Raw genomic sequence first — 15,091 nt, forward strand, 5'->3', positions numbered from 1 at the left:
GCTTTAAAATGATTGCTTGGATAATCCAGCTGATAATGAAGGTGAAAAGTCCTGTGAAGCTTACAGTCTTTTCCTTGACGTTAGAGGTTTCTCTTTTAAAAGCCATGAAGTGGTTTTTAAGGGAATTATAAGCACAGGAAGGGGTGGTTACAAGGGGCAGGGATGCTGTTCAGAGATAGGCAAGGTGAATGCAGCTGTGGGTATGTTGAATTTCTGAGCTATGCCCTTGAGTAGGGCCTTCCTAAAAGGTACGAGGGATGTCTGTCCTTTCTGATGCTGGAGAGAAACAGTTTGTGGCAAATCCCTTCGATTATATTGATGTACAATTGCTTCTGTTCTTGAGTACTTACAGAGCAGTACTTAAAGGTCATGCAGAGTCAGACTGAGTTTTGTAGCCTGGGCCAGCTTTGCACAGTAATAGAAGAACATAAACGGAGCAAATTATTCCATTTAACATTAGGAAACTATCTAATGTGCATTTAGGCACTTCTGATCTGTTTGAACAGTGGTGCTTTGAAAACTCTTGTATTACTGGTTTTCGTGGTGTTGCCAGTAAGAGGTGTTTCTTGTTTCTGGTGTTCCCAGATGTGATGTGGGTTCTGCTAGAGAGGAGAGTCGATGTGTTTCTGTCAGTTTGGAACAAGCTGAGGTCATCACTGGATACCAATGGTGAGTACTCTTCTTTCCCAGCACTGTTCAGAGGGGAAATGAGGGAGTGCCTGCTGTCAGGTGGGGCTCCTTCAATATAACTGGTGGGTTTCTCCTATCAGTTGCTAAAATGCATCCTCAAAACTGAGCTTGGTCACTTAGAGCCTCTCCTTTCAGCCCAGGAGGTGCTTCTTATTGTGGGTTTTGGGCCACCTCAAGGAGCTTTCAATGCTTTTTATTTCAGGGGAAGTTAAACTTCCTAAAGGCTATTGTGATGCTGACCTGACCCTGGACAGCAAGCTTGAGGTCCTTCTGCCACGTCGACAGGGACTGGGCCTCTGCTCCACAGCCTTGGTCAGTTACCTCATCAGCCTGCAAAATGACTTCATCCATTCGGTGAACAAACATATCAAAGAAGACGACCAGTATGTTGCTCTTGCAGCTTAGTCCATTTTATCTCGTGCTACCACACGCTCTGCTTTCCCTGCTTCATAAAGGCTCATCATTGTAAACAGAGACCATTTTCCCCCCCTCCCCCCCTTTTCTTCAGGTACTTGATCAGTCCATCAGAAGTGGCTGACCTTCACTTGATCAGTTATGAGGTTGAGAGAGACTTGATCCCTCTGATCTTATCCAACTGCCAGTACAGCATGGAGAAGGGAGGGGAGACGTTGCAGCACTTTGATCTGGAGAGGATCCAGCAGCAAGTCATCAGCAAGTTCCTGCAGGGGAAGCCACTCATCACCCTAACGGTAGGACAAGGCACTAGCTATGATGTTTCTAGACAGCCAGAAAACAGCTAGCAGGCAACTAGCTGCTGCCTGGCCTGCAGTTGTCTGCAGGGCTCTGATGATGTGCTGGCTGATGCTGGAAGCCCTGCAGTGTTTGCTGCAGCAAAGCATACGCTGCATTGGGGTTAGTGATGTGACAGAGCTCTACAACAAAATGTTTCTCTCTTGACAGGGAATACCCACCCTCGTTTACAGACACGATCGGAATTATGAAGAGCTATTTAATGATATCAGGAATAAGCAGCGTCTGCATCAGGTGGGTTTCTGCCCTGGAGGGAACAGGGCAAGCATGTGACCCCATAAGTGCTAAGAAGTGTCAGGCTTGCTTTGCCCATCTGCTTTGAAGACTTGCTTGCTCATCTGTTGGCATGCCTTGAATGTGTATACTGTAGTTGTCTTTCATCAGTTAGGATTTACAAAGCAAAGATGTAGATGTTTTCAGTCTCCTAAATCCAGGGCTCTGTCATTGTCTGGGACTCCAGCGACTTGAGCAGCAATAAGGAGTGGTTCTAAACTAACACTGCTTTGACTTCATGGTTTTTCAGAGTGCGCTTCCCAGCTCTGTGATGAACGCCATCACTGGGGAGCTGCAGTCTTACAGTGATGTCTGTGATGCTCTGTCCGTCACTGAAATTGCCTTGGAATTTCTGGCCATGGCTGAAGAGAACACTGAAATGCTTCTGACTGACTACATTGAGAACGTTCTGCAGATGGGAGATCAGACAAACCTTCATGTACTGCAGGTGAGTCCTGAGAGTGTGGGTTGGAAGGGATCTGAAGAATGATCTAGCTCCAACCTCTATGCAGGTCAATGTTACTTTGCCTTCTCGTGTGGTTTCTTCCTTAGTGGGCATCTTGCTTGTGCTTGTAACTCCTCTGCAGTTTTGCCCTGCTTGGGGAAATGTGGAAGAAGAACAAACTAAACACAGCCCTCCCATCCACTTTCTTTCAGGCCCTGAAACGATGCCACCTAAAGCACATCATAGCCCTGTGGCAACTTCTCTCTACCCACAAGTCTGAGCAGCTTCTGCGCCTCAAAAGGGTAAGATTCTCAAATGAAGTTGCTTATTGTGTGGGGGTTTTGGTTCTTCAATTTGTTCTCTCGCTGCGTTTTTAGGATCCTTTTGAAGACATCAGTACAGAATACAAAGCTGATCTCAGTCCAGAGATGGCCAAGCTCCTCAACACCTACCTTGTCCATTCGAGGCTGGAAACCTTCCTACAGGAGCTCCATAAGATGATCATCCTGAAGCTGAAACGTGTCAGATCTGCGGATGAATTCAGACCCACGTGGGGGTAAATGGATTTGTGCAGTCCCAAATAAGCCATGCTTAATACCAACCTCAGCTTCTCTGCTGCTATGAAAATGCCTTTGATGGAAACAGTTCTGTTAGCAAATGGTTGCTCTGCTGGCCACGCAGTATGAGTGTTGCTGTTAGGGATATGCAGCCAGTTGTAAGCTGCCCTGTGTATTTCTGCCTCTTACAATGGGCTGTTTGGGGAATACAGCTGCTCAGCACAGCATGCCTTAGCTTCCTGTACCCACAACTTGACCCTAACAATATGATTCCAACCAGCAGCCATCCCTCTTAGGGCTCCTTAACCCACTGAATGCTGTATCCCATCTATTAACGCTACTTTTCCTCTTGGATTTCCAGCGTGAAGGAATCGCTCATTCCTCTCCTCGATGACAAAGACTTTGAGCTGGCTGCGGAGCTGCAGGACGCGTTCCCAGATGAGATTCACCTCTCCCACATCGCTGCCACCTGGAAAGCAGCCGCTGTCTTCAAGAGGGAGCGGAGGGAGAGCTAAGGGTGCCCACACTGCCCTATATGTGCACAGGGGCTGCAGTGCCTTCATTGCTGGTGGTGCCAGTGAAGTTTGGGAAATTCAGGGATTGGTGTTTTTTTTTTATTTTTTGGTGTATTTTGGTGGGTTTTGTTGGCTTTTTTTGTGGCTTTATTTTTTGGAAGGGGTTCAATCAGTGTGAAGGTGAGATGCTTTAGTGCTGTAGAAGAGTGGAGGAGGAGGGGTCTTTCTTCTCTCTGATGGATGAAGATGAATCTTTTGGAAGAGCGATGCTCGAAGAAGATGGGGGAAACTTTTCCAAGCTCTGTGTTTATAGGGAGGTTTTGTACTCCTGGTTTCTCTTAGCACTCAATAGGTGCTGGGCTGCCTCTCCCAGCCCCACACTGCCCCTTTTTGCTCCAGAACCGAGAGAAGAAAACAGAACCGAACCGAACCGAACCATTCCTTCGCATCCATTCCATCACTGCCCTCTATGCACCGGGCAGGCCCGGTCTGTTCCTCCCCGCCGCTAGGTGGCGCTCTGCGTTTCTCAATAAACCACGGAAGTGCGCTCGAACCGCCGTCTCTTTCCGCCCTCCTGCTCCGAGGGGGTTCGTGGTGGTGGGGGGGGGGGGTTCGGTTCGATCCGCCATGGCGAAGATGGGCCCGAAAGCGGTTCCGCCCGCCACGCTGCGCCGCTGGGAGCGGTAACGGGGCCTAAGCGGGATGGAGGAGGAGGGGAATGATGGTGGGTTGGGGCTGGGAGCGGGGTGCTGAGCTGTGCGGTTCCTCACAGCGAGCAGGCCCGGCTGCGGGCCGCTGTGGTACCGGAGGATACAGAGAGGTGGCAACGGGAACCGGGCTGGGCCGGACTGCAACGGGTGGGAGGCGTGGATCTGTCCTACGTCAAAGGAGACGACGGCAGCGCCTGCGCGTCCCTGGTTGTGCTCAGCTATCCCGGCCTCGAGGTAACGGCGGGGCGGGGGCACGGAGCCGCTTTGTGGTTCGTTAATGATGGGGAGGAGGAGTTAAAGCTGTGGGGTGAGCTGGGGGATGCCCAGCATGATGCTGGCAGTCCTTTAGATTGACACGGCCCAGTGGGAGAGATCCAGAATGCGATGGAATGATGAAGTATTGAGAGTTAAGGATGTAAAGCAGAGCTGTCTGCAGCCTGCAGGTTGCTGTCTGTGCCGTCTCGCTGTGCTCTTAGGTGCTGTACGAGGATTACCGGATGGTGGCTGTGAGTGCCCCATACGTGGCTGGATTCTTGGCCTTCAGAGAGGTCCCTTTCCTGGTGGAATCTGTTCAGAGACTTGAGCAGGAGAAGCCCGAGCTCAGACCTCAGGTGTGGCACGTTCCCTTATCCCAAGTAGGCTCAGAGTCTGCCTGTGTTGTGCTGGTAGAGCAGACAGCACAGCACTGAAGTTGCACTGAAGCAGCTGGTGTGATTTCCCTGGGGACCGGGGATGCTGAGCCAGCATCAGTCAGGTCTGCTTTGGCTTTGGGAGTCCTATTCTGTGTGGGGTTTTTTTTGGCTTTTTCAGGTGCTGCTTGTAGATGGGAATGGCCTGCTCCATCAGAGAGGTAGGGCTGCGCTGGAGAGCTCTGTTCTGCCAGCATCTGTTTGAGAATCCAATCCTCTAGACTCCAGCAGTTACAATGCTGTCATCTTGGTAGGGTTTGGTGTGGCCTGTCACCTGGGAGTCCTGACAGATCTGCCATGCGTTGGAGTGGCCAAGAACCTCCTGCATGTGGATGGCTTAGTCAAGGATGAGCTGCACAAAGAGCAGGTGAAGCCAGGTTGGGAATTTTTCCACTCTCTTATAGCCCTAGAGAACCAGGACAGTCATGATTATGTACTTTCTCACCATGTACTTTCTGACCTTGAGTGTTTTTATGCCCTAGATTCGTTCCCTGCAGAAGAAAGGAGATACTTTCCCTCTGACAGGCACTTCGGGGGCTGTCCTTGGTATGGTAAGACACAGGGGGTCTCCTGTTTGCTTGGCCATCGTATCTTCTAGCTTTGTGTAGCTGGGAGCACCGGGGGATGTTTGAGCAGGTGACCAGTAGCACTGATTTCCCTTTCCCAGCAGCTCAGACATCCATAGAAGGAGCTGGTGGTTCAGGTGTTGGGTATGTTCACATACGGGGCTGTGACACCTGAGGTGCTGTGTTCCAGCACACTTTTCTTGAACCACAGTGTTAAGGAGAGGTGCCAACTCTGCAGCACCTTACCAGGGTGCAGTGTAGAAGGATTCTCAGAAGAGAATTGCTCAGGAAACAGGTTTAAGAAACTTCCTTTGTCTGCTGTTAATGTCAGCATAGTCTGTATTCGCACATCTCACTGCTTCCCAGAGCAGCAAGAGGCATCTGGGGGTCCTGGGGGTCTGAAAGAGCAAACAGTCTCTGTAAAGAGATGCTGTAAAGCAGAAGATACAGAAGACTGGGTGTTACCAATCACAGACCCACCTCCTGCTTCCTGAAGGCAGCTAGCTAGCCTGTGATTCATCTGCCACTTTATATTTGTTTGAAATAAGCCTCTTAAGAATTTGATCTCCATTGTTTCTTAATGCACAGGCCCTGCGAAGCTGTAACAACAGCTATAAACCCCTGTATATCTCAGTGGGCCACCGGATATGCCTGGAGACAGCCGTGCGTCTGGTCAAGTCCTGCTGCAAGTACCGGATCCCGGAGCCCATCCGCCAGGTAGAAAAGCAAGGGAGCTGAGGAAGGGGAATGCAGGCCTGGGGCAGGGAAGGAAGGCAAGTAGTCAATGGAGGGAGTGTGGCAGCTGTGGATGCCAAGCCTGTGTTTTAGAGTCCCAGTTTGCAAGTGACAGTTCTGCAGTGGGCACCTTTCTTGCTGGCCTGTTCTCCTCAACCTGTTGTCTTGTTCTTCTTGTTCTTGTCCTTCCATCTTCCTCACTTCTTGCTTTGACGCAGTGCTCAGAAGCTCACGCAGCCTTCACTGCAGACCCAGCCTGACTGATGTCTCGGTTCCTCTCTGCAGGCAACTTCAGCAGTGCTGGTGTTGTTAATACAGAAGAGCTGGAAATGCAGTTCTTCTCATGCTTTGAGCCTAGCACAGCCCGCAGTGCTGCTCCTGTGGGCTTTTTCCTGTTACTGCACTATGCAAGGAACTGCAGGCTCTGAGGCGGCAGGCAGCCAGTAGGTGACAGCACTGGATCACATTCAGTGAGCCGCAGCTGCCACCTAGGCTTTGCTTCATGCTAATTAAATCACAGCAGCGCTTGGAAAAGGGATCTGGAGAAGCGTAAAGCCTTCGGGACTTTTAGCCTGACAAGTAGGTCTCCCCTTGGGGTCACCCTGCTGTTAGCAGCTTGGGTGTACCTGACCCAGTGACTGCGTGGGGGAGCAGGGTCTGTTCAGATGTCCCTGTTGGGAATGGTGCTCTGGAACACAGCAGTTCACGGTGCTGCACCTCTATGCTTGTTAGGTACCTGACCACCTTTGCTCTGCAGCTCCTTGGAGCAGCACCGAGATGATCCTGCTGAGGGCTGTTAGGCTGGCTGTGCACACAGGAGCTTTTCCTCAGCACTGCAGTGTTTTCTGAAAACAGAGTATTGAGACTGTAGTTATAAAACAGACAATCTAACACCTTGGAGCAAAACAAACCTTGAGGCATCCATTCCAGAACTAGAGTTTCTGATCTCATAAACCACTACCTGCCAGACGGGAGTAGGCTGATAGATCTTCTTATGTAACCTCTTCCAGCAAGGGACAGATGCCTCCGCAGAGCTCTAAGCTTGCTCTGCAGTTGGGCAGAGGGGAAAAGCATTCCCTTTGGAAACAAAAAAAAGTGTCTTGGAGCCTTTCATCAGCTTAATTTAATTCTTAGCTTTTTCCAATCCACTGACTGTGACCTTTTTATTTCAAGTGATGGAAAGAAATGCTGTTGTGTTCCTCGCAGAGAGATTAAAAATTCAGAAGGAAATGAATGTGTTTACTGTAGAGGTAAAGGAGTGGTAGCAGAAAAGGACACTTAAATGTCCCTTTCCGTGGCACATCTCTCCATCACACCTCTTTGTGGTAATTGTCATAGGTCTTGATGCAGGGCTGTGCTGGAAGCCTCAGCTTGAGCACCTGAAGCAGGAGTTAAGCAGAAGGCTGTTGGGAGTCCTGCCTTGTATGACTTCCTTTTTGCTCCAAGATCTCTCCAGAGCAGATTTGCAGACCTGGTGGGTGATACGCTTCTAGCATTCTCAGTGTGCAGTGAAAGGCTTCTGGAATGTTAGCACTTGGTTTGTAAGTTCTGGCGGCCCCAGAAGTGTAGTGAACTGCAGATAGCTCAGCTGCCAGTGCCTTTTTGAGGTGGTTGTTTACAGCTTGTAGGAACACACTGCCATTCTGCTGCATGTGTAATGCTGTCAGCTATTGTGGCAGCTTAAACCTCCCCCTTTCATAGGGGTCAGGCCTATGTAGGTTCTTATGGCATGAGACTGATTTGCATTCAGCTCACAGTGTGGTCATGTTGGCAAAGGATCTGGCTGCGATGCAGGTGAGAGGGGTGATCTTTCAGAGAAAGCAGAGAGCAGTTGCTTATCACCTTGTAAATATTTACATCCTGCTTAGTCCACCTTCCATGTGCAAGGCTGAGCTGGGAGAATTTTGTTTGCGAGCAGATGATTTCTTCACCCAGACAGCTGGTGAGATTTTGAGACAGAGGGTTGGTCCTTTGGAGCTATCCAGGCAAAGGTCAGTACCTCTGAAGTCAATACCAGTTGAAGCAGGCAGAAAGTGTTGTCTGAGAACAGTAGGCAAAGCATTCAAACTGGAACAGTGGCAAGCTCTCCTGAGAGCATCTGCCCTTGTCTACTTCTAGCAGGGGTCAGAAGCCCTCTCCAGTGTTTGTCCACGCTCTGAGCCTGCTCAGACTCAGGATCCCCATACACAGTGTGGAAACAGAAGCTTTTAACACTCTCCATCTGATAAAGATTGCTCTGGGACCGATTCTTCTGCCTCTTGCTGCTTCAGCTTCCTGCTTGGCTTCACACCAGCCTCCAGCTCACTTGATGATCCTTTTAGCTCCAGCTGGCATCTTGCCCAGCTGGTTCCTGTTGGTCCAAGAGGTGGCTGGTGGGGCAACCTGATGTTGCTCCAGCCCACCACAGAGGACAGAAGTCAACCAGGCTACAGCTGTGAACTTCTGCAGGTGGTATCATGTGGAGTATTACTTACAAAAGCAAAATTGAGCAATTAGCCAGCACCCTCTTTCTATGTGGCATCAGCACCTGCTGCCCTGCAGGAACATCAGCACCTCATGTCCAAAACTCTTATCTTGAGATGTATCCCCCCTGTACAAGCTTGCTGGTCACCACCACACCTCATAGAATAGCCAAAGCAACAATTCCAGACCCTAATGCCAGCACTAGGCCTGGCTGAAAATAGAAACAATCTGTGAGGATTATTGCTGGACAGTTATCCATCTTATTGATTAACCTCTTGGTTAATACGCTGGGTTAAGCTGTCTCTCAGCAGTGTGTTAGGAGTGAGGACCGGGCAGTAATTTGCCACCTGGGTGAGCATTAGCTTATGTTACCAGCAGAACGTGGTTTGGGCTTTTTCTTACCTGGAAACATAGTTGTTAGACCTGACTCTTGCTACCCTTGGTCTCCCAGCAGGGACTCTATTGAACAGCCTCTTTCCCTTGTTCTAAAATGCATCACGTAATCTCTTATCCTGAAGAGTGATCAAAGTTATTTGTCAGTTCAGTTATGAAACTGTCCAATTATAGAGAGAAGGGGAAAAAAAAATCTCCCAAACAAACCAGCCCTTATGTAACTATTTCTCATTCTTGAGCTCGCAGAATTGTTAAGCAGTGGTGGAGCTGCATTTCCAGCAGTAAGCTGGCAGAGCCTCCACCTGAGAAGCTGGACTGGGAGCTGCTGGGATGGATGGACGGATGGATGGACGGATGGATGGACGGATGGATGGACGGATGGATGGATGGTGGGGAGCTCTTCTGGGGCATGGGAGAGACTTCAGAAGGAGCAGAGACAAGAGTAGTGAATGCTTCAAGGACAGCCACTGGGGATGTGCTAACCCACTTTATTAGGATGATCATTATATTCTGTGAAGCTTTTCCAGCTGGGAAGGTCACAGACTGCTTTTTAAGTAGAGTGAGGCACTCTTTCTTTGAGGTGGGGCGCAGCAGCTGTTCTAAAATGTCACGGGGTAGCAGCGTTCTTGAGAAAGGAAAGGCTCTGGAAAAGGAAAAAACTTGAAGGGAATGTTAAAATCAACTACCAGTTCTCAAAGTTACCAAGAGCCCAGGGTTTGGGTGCTTGTGATGGCACTCAGGAGCCTTGTACTGCTATGGAGCAGCACTGGAAGCTGAACAGTATCACTTCTAGGTGATAGGAACATCCAGTAAGTGTCCAGCATCGCTTTCTACCCCTCTTGGGATTTCTGCTGGTGTTCTTGCCCTGCTCTGACTGTGTGCTGTCTTGTGCTGTTGATAAGGTGCAGCAGTTCAGTTCTCCTGGTGTTCCCAGGTGGTTTTTGTGTATATCATAAGCATAAGAGAAGATGGCTGCTGGCAGGAGCAGGAGTTTGATGATGGCTCTGAGCTTGGCTTCAAGGAAGAGGAGGGCAGTAAACCAACACTTGGTAGAATCTCAACATTACACCTCTTAATTGTGGCCCCAGGAGAGTTTGTACTAGAAAGCAGAGCTCGTAGCACTGATACAGTCTCATATATTTACTGCTCCCCTTGGCAGTTTTGCTTTTGGTCTCGCAGGCTGGGGCAGTGTGAAAGGTGTGTCAGTCAGTTGCCTTGCTGCCAAGAAGTGGTAGAGCTGCGGCTGTGCTTGTGCCTTGTCTCTGTTTGTGTTTACTGGATGTTTTTACCTGCTTTAGCTGCATAATTACTATCACACAGCCAGCCCACCAGGCGTGAAGGCAGGATGAGCCAAGCTCTTGCCAAGGGAAAAGGATATGCAGCAGTCAAGTGGTGTGCTTCTCCATCTGTTCCTGCATGGTACAACTGCTGGAACAGAGGAAGGAAAAGGATGGGTATGAGAGTTGGCAATGCCAGCTTTTCTTTTCATCCCATGTCATCTTGACAACTTGCCTGCTGTATCACCATGTTCCCAAGCTCTTAATGGCCCTCTCCATAGCCTTGTTCCCCCTTCTTAATTTATAGTTTCCTGTGGAGGGAGCAGTCCCATTTCTCAGCTGGTTTAGTGACCAGAAAAGCTAATTCTGTGCGAGTATCACAGAGTCACAGCTGCTAAGACCGTGGATGACCTTGGAGTGCTGTGAGCTGGAAGGCTGCAGCCCACACCTGTTTGCAATGCCTGTGGCAGTCCCTGGTAGCAAAGTTCCAGGACACAACTTCTGTTTCAGTAAGGAAGAACAACACAGCTTCCTCTTGGTGAGACAGCTGAGGGCTGGTTAGGGCCTGCTGGCATCAAGGTGTGCAGAGCAATACAGAGATAACTGTGGGAAGACACCAAAAGGTGGCTCAGTCCCTTTTCACTTATTTTCCTCCTTAATTCCAGGCTGACATTAGATCCAGGGCGTATATTCAGAAGCAGATGTGTTCCCCACCAGCAGTCGCACCTTCTGGGCTAAAGAGGTAGGTGTGTGGGCAGCCCAAGCAGCTGCCTCTCCAAAGGGGATCTGCTCATGTAATGATCTTCAGTAATGGCATTAAAGGGACGGGTGGGGTAACAAGGTGAGCTCCACTGACATCAGGACATGCTGCCCCCACAAAGGGTGATTTCTGGGGGTGATTGTGGCCATGCTACTTCACATGTTTCTTGTGCTGAGCACCATGTCCTGGGCAGGGGAAGGTCGCTGGGGATTTGGTCTGTTTCCAGCACCTATGATAAGTAAGGTGCTAACGCCCACGAGTGTGACAGGAAGGTGAACAGAAATATCCTGCAAGGAGCTGGTTTCTGTTAGCAGAAAACAAGGGGAGGGTCAGGCTCCCCCACTTTTACATAATGTTGGCCAACAGCTGCTCAGTTAAACAGCGTAAATCCATAGCAAGTCCACTGGTGTGTGGGAGCTCCTTGTGCTGTGAGAAGGCTCCGCAGCCTTATCAGTGCAGTTCATCAGAGTTTATCATTGGGTCCCCTCAGAGCCGCCCCAGGTTGGGCAGACACCAAGTTCTGAATGGCTCCATTGGGGGGAATGAAGTCTGTCAGAACTCAGAGCCCACCCTGCTCTGAGAGTTGTGCTGGACCAGAAAGTGAAGACCCTTGGTGGCAGCAGTCAGGGATTACTTGTGCTGAGTCGAGGCACCTCACAGTGATTCCTTATGACACCTTTGCAGTGCAGCTTGTCATGTTCTGCTCAGCTCTTCAGTTCTCTGAATCACAAAGCCAGAAGCAAAGGAATGAGGTTCTCTGTCATAGTGGTGTTGCTCAGTGCAGCCAGGCCATGGGGGTAGCACTGCGCTGGTAGCTGATGATCCTTTTTGATGCTGAAAGCTACATAAAGGCTGGCTGGTTTGAGGGCCTGGACAGTAGAAGCACAAAACTCGTTCCATTGGTGACTGTATGTCTCAAAACTTGGGTATCTGAACCTCTAAGCCTTCAGGTGACATAATGGTCAGTCCTCCTGGCTCCTTTTCCCAAGTCTCTGATTCTTCCTGTTTTCTTTTTCTTGCAGAAAAGACAGGGCTGACCTGGAGGAAGAATCTCATTGTAGAAGTAACGAAGAAGACCCTCAACATTGAATCCGCTGGCTGTGGTTGTGCAGAGGGCAGTCAGTGGCTGTGTGCCTCCTGGGGCAGAGCAGCACACGGCTGTGTTGGTCAGCACAACACCAGCAGCAGTGCTGCACTGTTCCATCAGGCTCAAATCAGCCTCTGTATAATTTGTTACTTGATATTTAGATGTTTATATTTTTCATTGTTTATAATACATATATCCACTTGTAGTTTTGCTACAACTTCCTTGAGTGCTCTGGTTGTTGCAGGAAGGGATTGTTGAAGAGGCAGTGGGCTGCTTAACTTAATATCCAGCGAGCTGCAGAGCTGGCCTTTGGCTCCAGCTCTTGTCTGGGGCATAGAGACTCCTTTGAGGGGTTTAGAGCCATCCCTGCAGCCTGTGCTCCCTTCACTCATCTCCAGGGAACAGAAGTGCAGCATGCAGCTCCGGCTGGTCCTGACAGACGGGCAGGGGACGCTGTGTCTCAGGTGGGCGTGTGACTCACAAGTGAGGGGACAGAGCAGCCAACAGTCTGCTGTGTGTGTTGGAAGACGCTCAGAGGTCTGAGCTTTGCTACCTGGGAAGCTTTCAGTCTGGTTGGTGTCAGTGGTTTCTGTGTGCCTGCTGCCTCAGTGTCGGGGTGGGAATCATTTGCTCTGGACACACAATGCTCTGGTGTTGCTGATGGTGCTGGGAAATGCTCTGCGTTGCTTCTGAAGCACAATTCTGACACAGGGGTGTTAGGAGACACGGGCCTGCTTGGGGTTCAGACGAACATTTGTAAGATAAGCCCAATTCTATGATTCTTTGTGCAGCTTTGCATTAACAGCAGAGAGCAGAACAGACACTAAAGCTACTATAGTCCACAAGGGTAAAGCTTTTCCTCCAGAGGTGTGGGTTCTTGGTAGTATGGAGCAGTTTGTCCCTGTGGATGCTCCATCCCTGCAGGCATTTAAGGCCAGGCAGGATGTGGCTCTGGGCAGCCTGGGCTGGTGGTCGGTGACCCTGCACACAGCAGGGGGTTGGAACTGGATGATCATTATGCTTCTGTCCCCAGGGGCTGCCTTAGAGGACTTTGTTGGGTTGGTTCCTGGGAGACAAGGAGGGATTGGCAGCAATTGGTCATTGACAGAGTTCTCCTTTCCCCCACAATCGTGCTGGTTCCTGTGTTGTAAAGACAAACCCAGCCAAAGTTTTCAGGCCTTGAGGAGCAGCTCGCCATCTCCTGGGGAGCCTCAAAGCCATTTTCACATGGGAATTCACTGCGGGGGTGGACAGAGGTTGGGAAGGAAGGGAAGTCACAGCCACACTGTGCTCCTCTGATCTCTGTGCTGCGTGGGATCAGAGGGATCCCTGTGCCTGGCGGGGGCAGCCATTTGATTCTGTGTGACCCCACCATTGGCTCAGCACCTCTTCAGTGCAGCCACATCCTCAGCAGCAGAGCTGTGCACAGAGCATGCTCTGTGCCTGACCACTGAGCAATGCATGCATGCTCTATGAGCCTGGGCTGCTCTGGGTTATGGGGCTGGGGGTGCCCCATAGACCCCACTCTGTTCCACCTCATGCTGCCCTGTGCTGTGCGGTGCTCGTGGCTGCTGGGACCTGGGGAGTCAGTTAAACAAAGCATATAATCCCCGTGTTTGGTGCCTGCTGGTGGCTCTGAACACAATAAGGGATTAACTTGGTCTTTATCTAATTGGTTTATAAACCAGGGAAGGGGAAATCGCTTTGTGAAGCATGAAACCTCCTCTTAATGGAAACTCAGAGACCAGAGCTTGTGTCCTTGCTAAGGAAACTCATGTGCATCCCTTCCTCTTTAGCTCCCTGATTGCTGGAATGAGCTTTTGGAGTGTCCCAGGAACAAATAACCTGGAACCAAGGGCTGCTCTGGAGCTTCCCATTGCTCTCCCCCATTGGGTGGCAGTAGGAGGGGTGAACTGCTTTCCTGCTTCCCATAGCAGGACACAGCTGCGGGCTGCTAACATCACCCCTGGCTCCAATATTAAGGCCATATTCATTAAAAGCAAATGAATGGATTTTCTTTTGACATCCAAATTAATAGTAAACGAGGTAATAATTATGTACCATGGTTTTGGGGGAGGTGAATGGAGCAGTGGGCTGAGTTGGGCAGAGACCCTGGAGGAAAGCAAGCAATGAGTGGTACCCCAGGTTAAAGAATACAATTTAAAGGCCACATCATCATCATGTAGTGAAGCATTGGTGCAGTTCACAGCACCAGAGCTCAGTGCAAAGGGTTTCCTTAGGAACGTGTGTTTTCCTGGGCTCTGCTGCCTGTGAGCTGTGCTCCAATTCCACGCTCATTTATGTTTGTATAATGGTCTGTTCCTTAAGCGCTGTAAGGACCCCCTGCCTGGGGGGCTGAGTGTGCTGCTGGGGGGGGCTGCCTATCCCCAGCTCCACCAGCACAGGGCAGCAGTCAGAGCAGCCCACAGCCATGATCCCACCTCATGATGGGAGGGGAACACATGCAGGATGCACCTGGTTCAGCCCTATGGCAGCGTGTGGCTTTGAGTAAAAGGGCCTTGCAGCAGTGGAGCCGGGCTGATAAATGTTAAAATCTGCTGCAGGCGATCGCTGACCTAATTTCCAGTATTGCTGTGGATTCATCCCTTCAGCTGTTGCTTGCAGCCCGGCTGTGGATGGGCTCATGTGGGGAGAAGGAGGCACAGGGAGCTGAGGACCCAGGGGGGTGATGCTGTGGGCTGGGGGTGACGCTGTGAGATGCAGCTGGGCTGATGCCCACCCTGCTTGGAGCCCTGGCTGGTACACAAAGGATGTGTGGGGTCCAGCTCCGCTCCCTGTGGATTTCTGATAAGCAGCAAACAAATGCTAATTACACAGCATAATTAGTGCGATGCCGCATCTATTTTTAATGTGCTGGGGAGACGTTCTTCCTTCCTCTCCATGGCTCTATAGGGCCATCCCACAGCGTACCAGCTGTGCTAACCCCCACACCCAGAGCTGCTTCACCCTGCGGGGGGTGGGAGACCCTGAGCACAGCATCCCCAATGCTGCCCAGTGGGATCCCTGGGGCAGAATGGGAAGGGACCCCATGAAGGCAAAGCTCCCACCTGCAGCAGGCAGCAGCTCTAAGAGACCCAGGACAATGAGGATCATTCCAAAGCCATTTAGAAGCAAACTCATGGGCTGCTGTGGGGGATGA

At 50.4% G+C, this 15,091-nt stretch overlaps 2 protein-coding genes across 7 annotated transcripts in view; both read left to right on the top strand.

The window, feature by feature from the left end:
- Positions 1–3,711, top strand: part of RNF213 (ring finger protein 213) — a 45,550-nt gene extending 41,839 nt beyond the window's left edge. For all 5 annotated transcript variants that reach the window (XM_015879694.2, XM_015879695.2, XM_015879693.2 and 2 more), the window contains exons 60-67: positions 586–669; positions 893–1,073; positions 1,199–1,400; positions 1,612–1,695; positions 1,985–2,182; positions 2,392–2,481; positions 2,557–2,735; positions 3,098–3,711. In XM_015879694.2, coding sequence (XP_015735180.1) covers positions 586–669; positions 893–1,073; positions 1,199–1,400; positions 1,612–1,695; positions 1,985–2,182; positions 2,392–2,481; positions 2,557–2,735; positions 3,098–3,251 — 1,172 coding nt within the window. In that variant the 3' untranslated portion in view covers positions 3,252–3,711. The remainder of the gene's footprint in view (positions 1–585; positions 670–892; positions 1,074–1,198; positions 1,401–1,611; positions 1,696–1,984; positions 2,183–2,391; positions 2,482–2,556; positions 2,736–3,097) is intronic.
- Positions 3,712–3,840: 129 nt separating this feature from the next.
- Positions 3,841–12,148, top strand: ENDOV (endonuclease V). 2 transcript variants are annotated; one of them, XM_015879710.2, is made up of 9 exons: positions 3,841–3,934; positions 4,024–4,195; positions 4,438–4,572; positions 4,772–4,811; positions 4,905–5,017; positions 5,133–5,201; positions 5,805–5,933; positions 10,750–10,826; positions 11,867–12,148. In XM_015879710.2, exons 1-9 carry the CDS (start codon positions 3,879–3,881, stop codon positions 11,931–11,933), a joined length of 858 nt encoding a protein of 285 aa, XP_015735196.2. In that variant the 5' UTR covers positions 3,841–3,878; the 3' UTR covers positions 11,934–12,148. The 2 variants fall into 2 exon arrangements, with proteins under 2 accessions (XP_015735196.2, XP_032304223.1); XM_032448332.1 differs by lacking the exon at positions 11,867–12,148 and having other exon boundaries at positions 5,805–5,989.
- The last annotated feature ends 2,943 nt before the right edge of the window (positions 12,149–15,091 follow it).

This window comes from Coturnix japonica, chromosome 18 (assembly GCF_001577835.2).
Source record: "Coturnix japonica isolate 7356 chromosome 18, Coturnix japonica 2.1, whole genome shotgun sequence".
In the NCBI taxonomy this organism is placed as follows: domain Eukaryota; kingdom Metazoa; phylum Chordata; class Aves; order Galliformes; family Phasianidae; genus Coturnix; species Coturnix japonica.

What these genes read in the sequence shown, in the direction of transcription:
- ENDOV (XM_015879710.2), top strand. Translation starts at nt 3,879, where the DNA reads ATGGCGAAGATGGGCCCGAAAGCGGTTCCGCCCGCCACGCTGCGCCGC. An exon ending in ACGCTGCGCCGCTGGGAGCG is followed by an intron (nt 3,935 to 4,023) that starts GTAACGGGGCCT and finishes GGTTCCTCACAG; the next exon opens with CGAGCAGGCCCGGCTGCGGG. An exon ending in CGGGGGCTGTCCTTGGTATG is followed by an intron (nt 5,202 to 5,804) that starts GTAAGACACAGG and finishes CTTAATGCACAG; the next exon opens with GCCCTGCGAAGCTGTAACAA.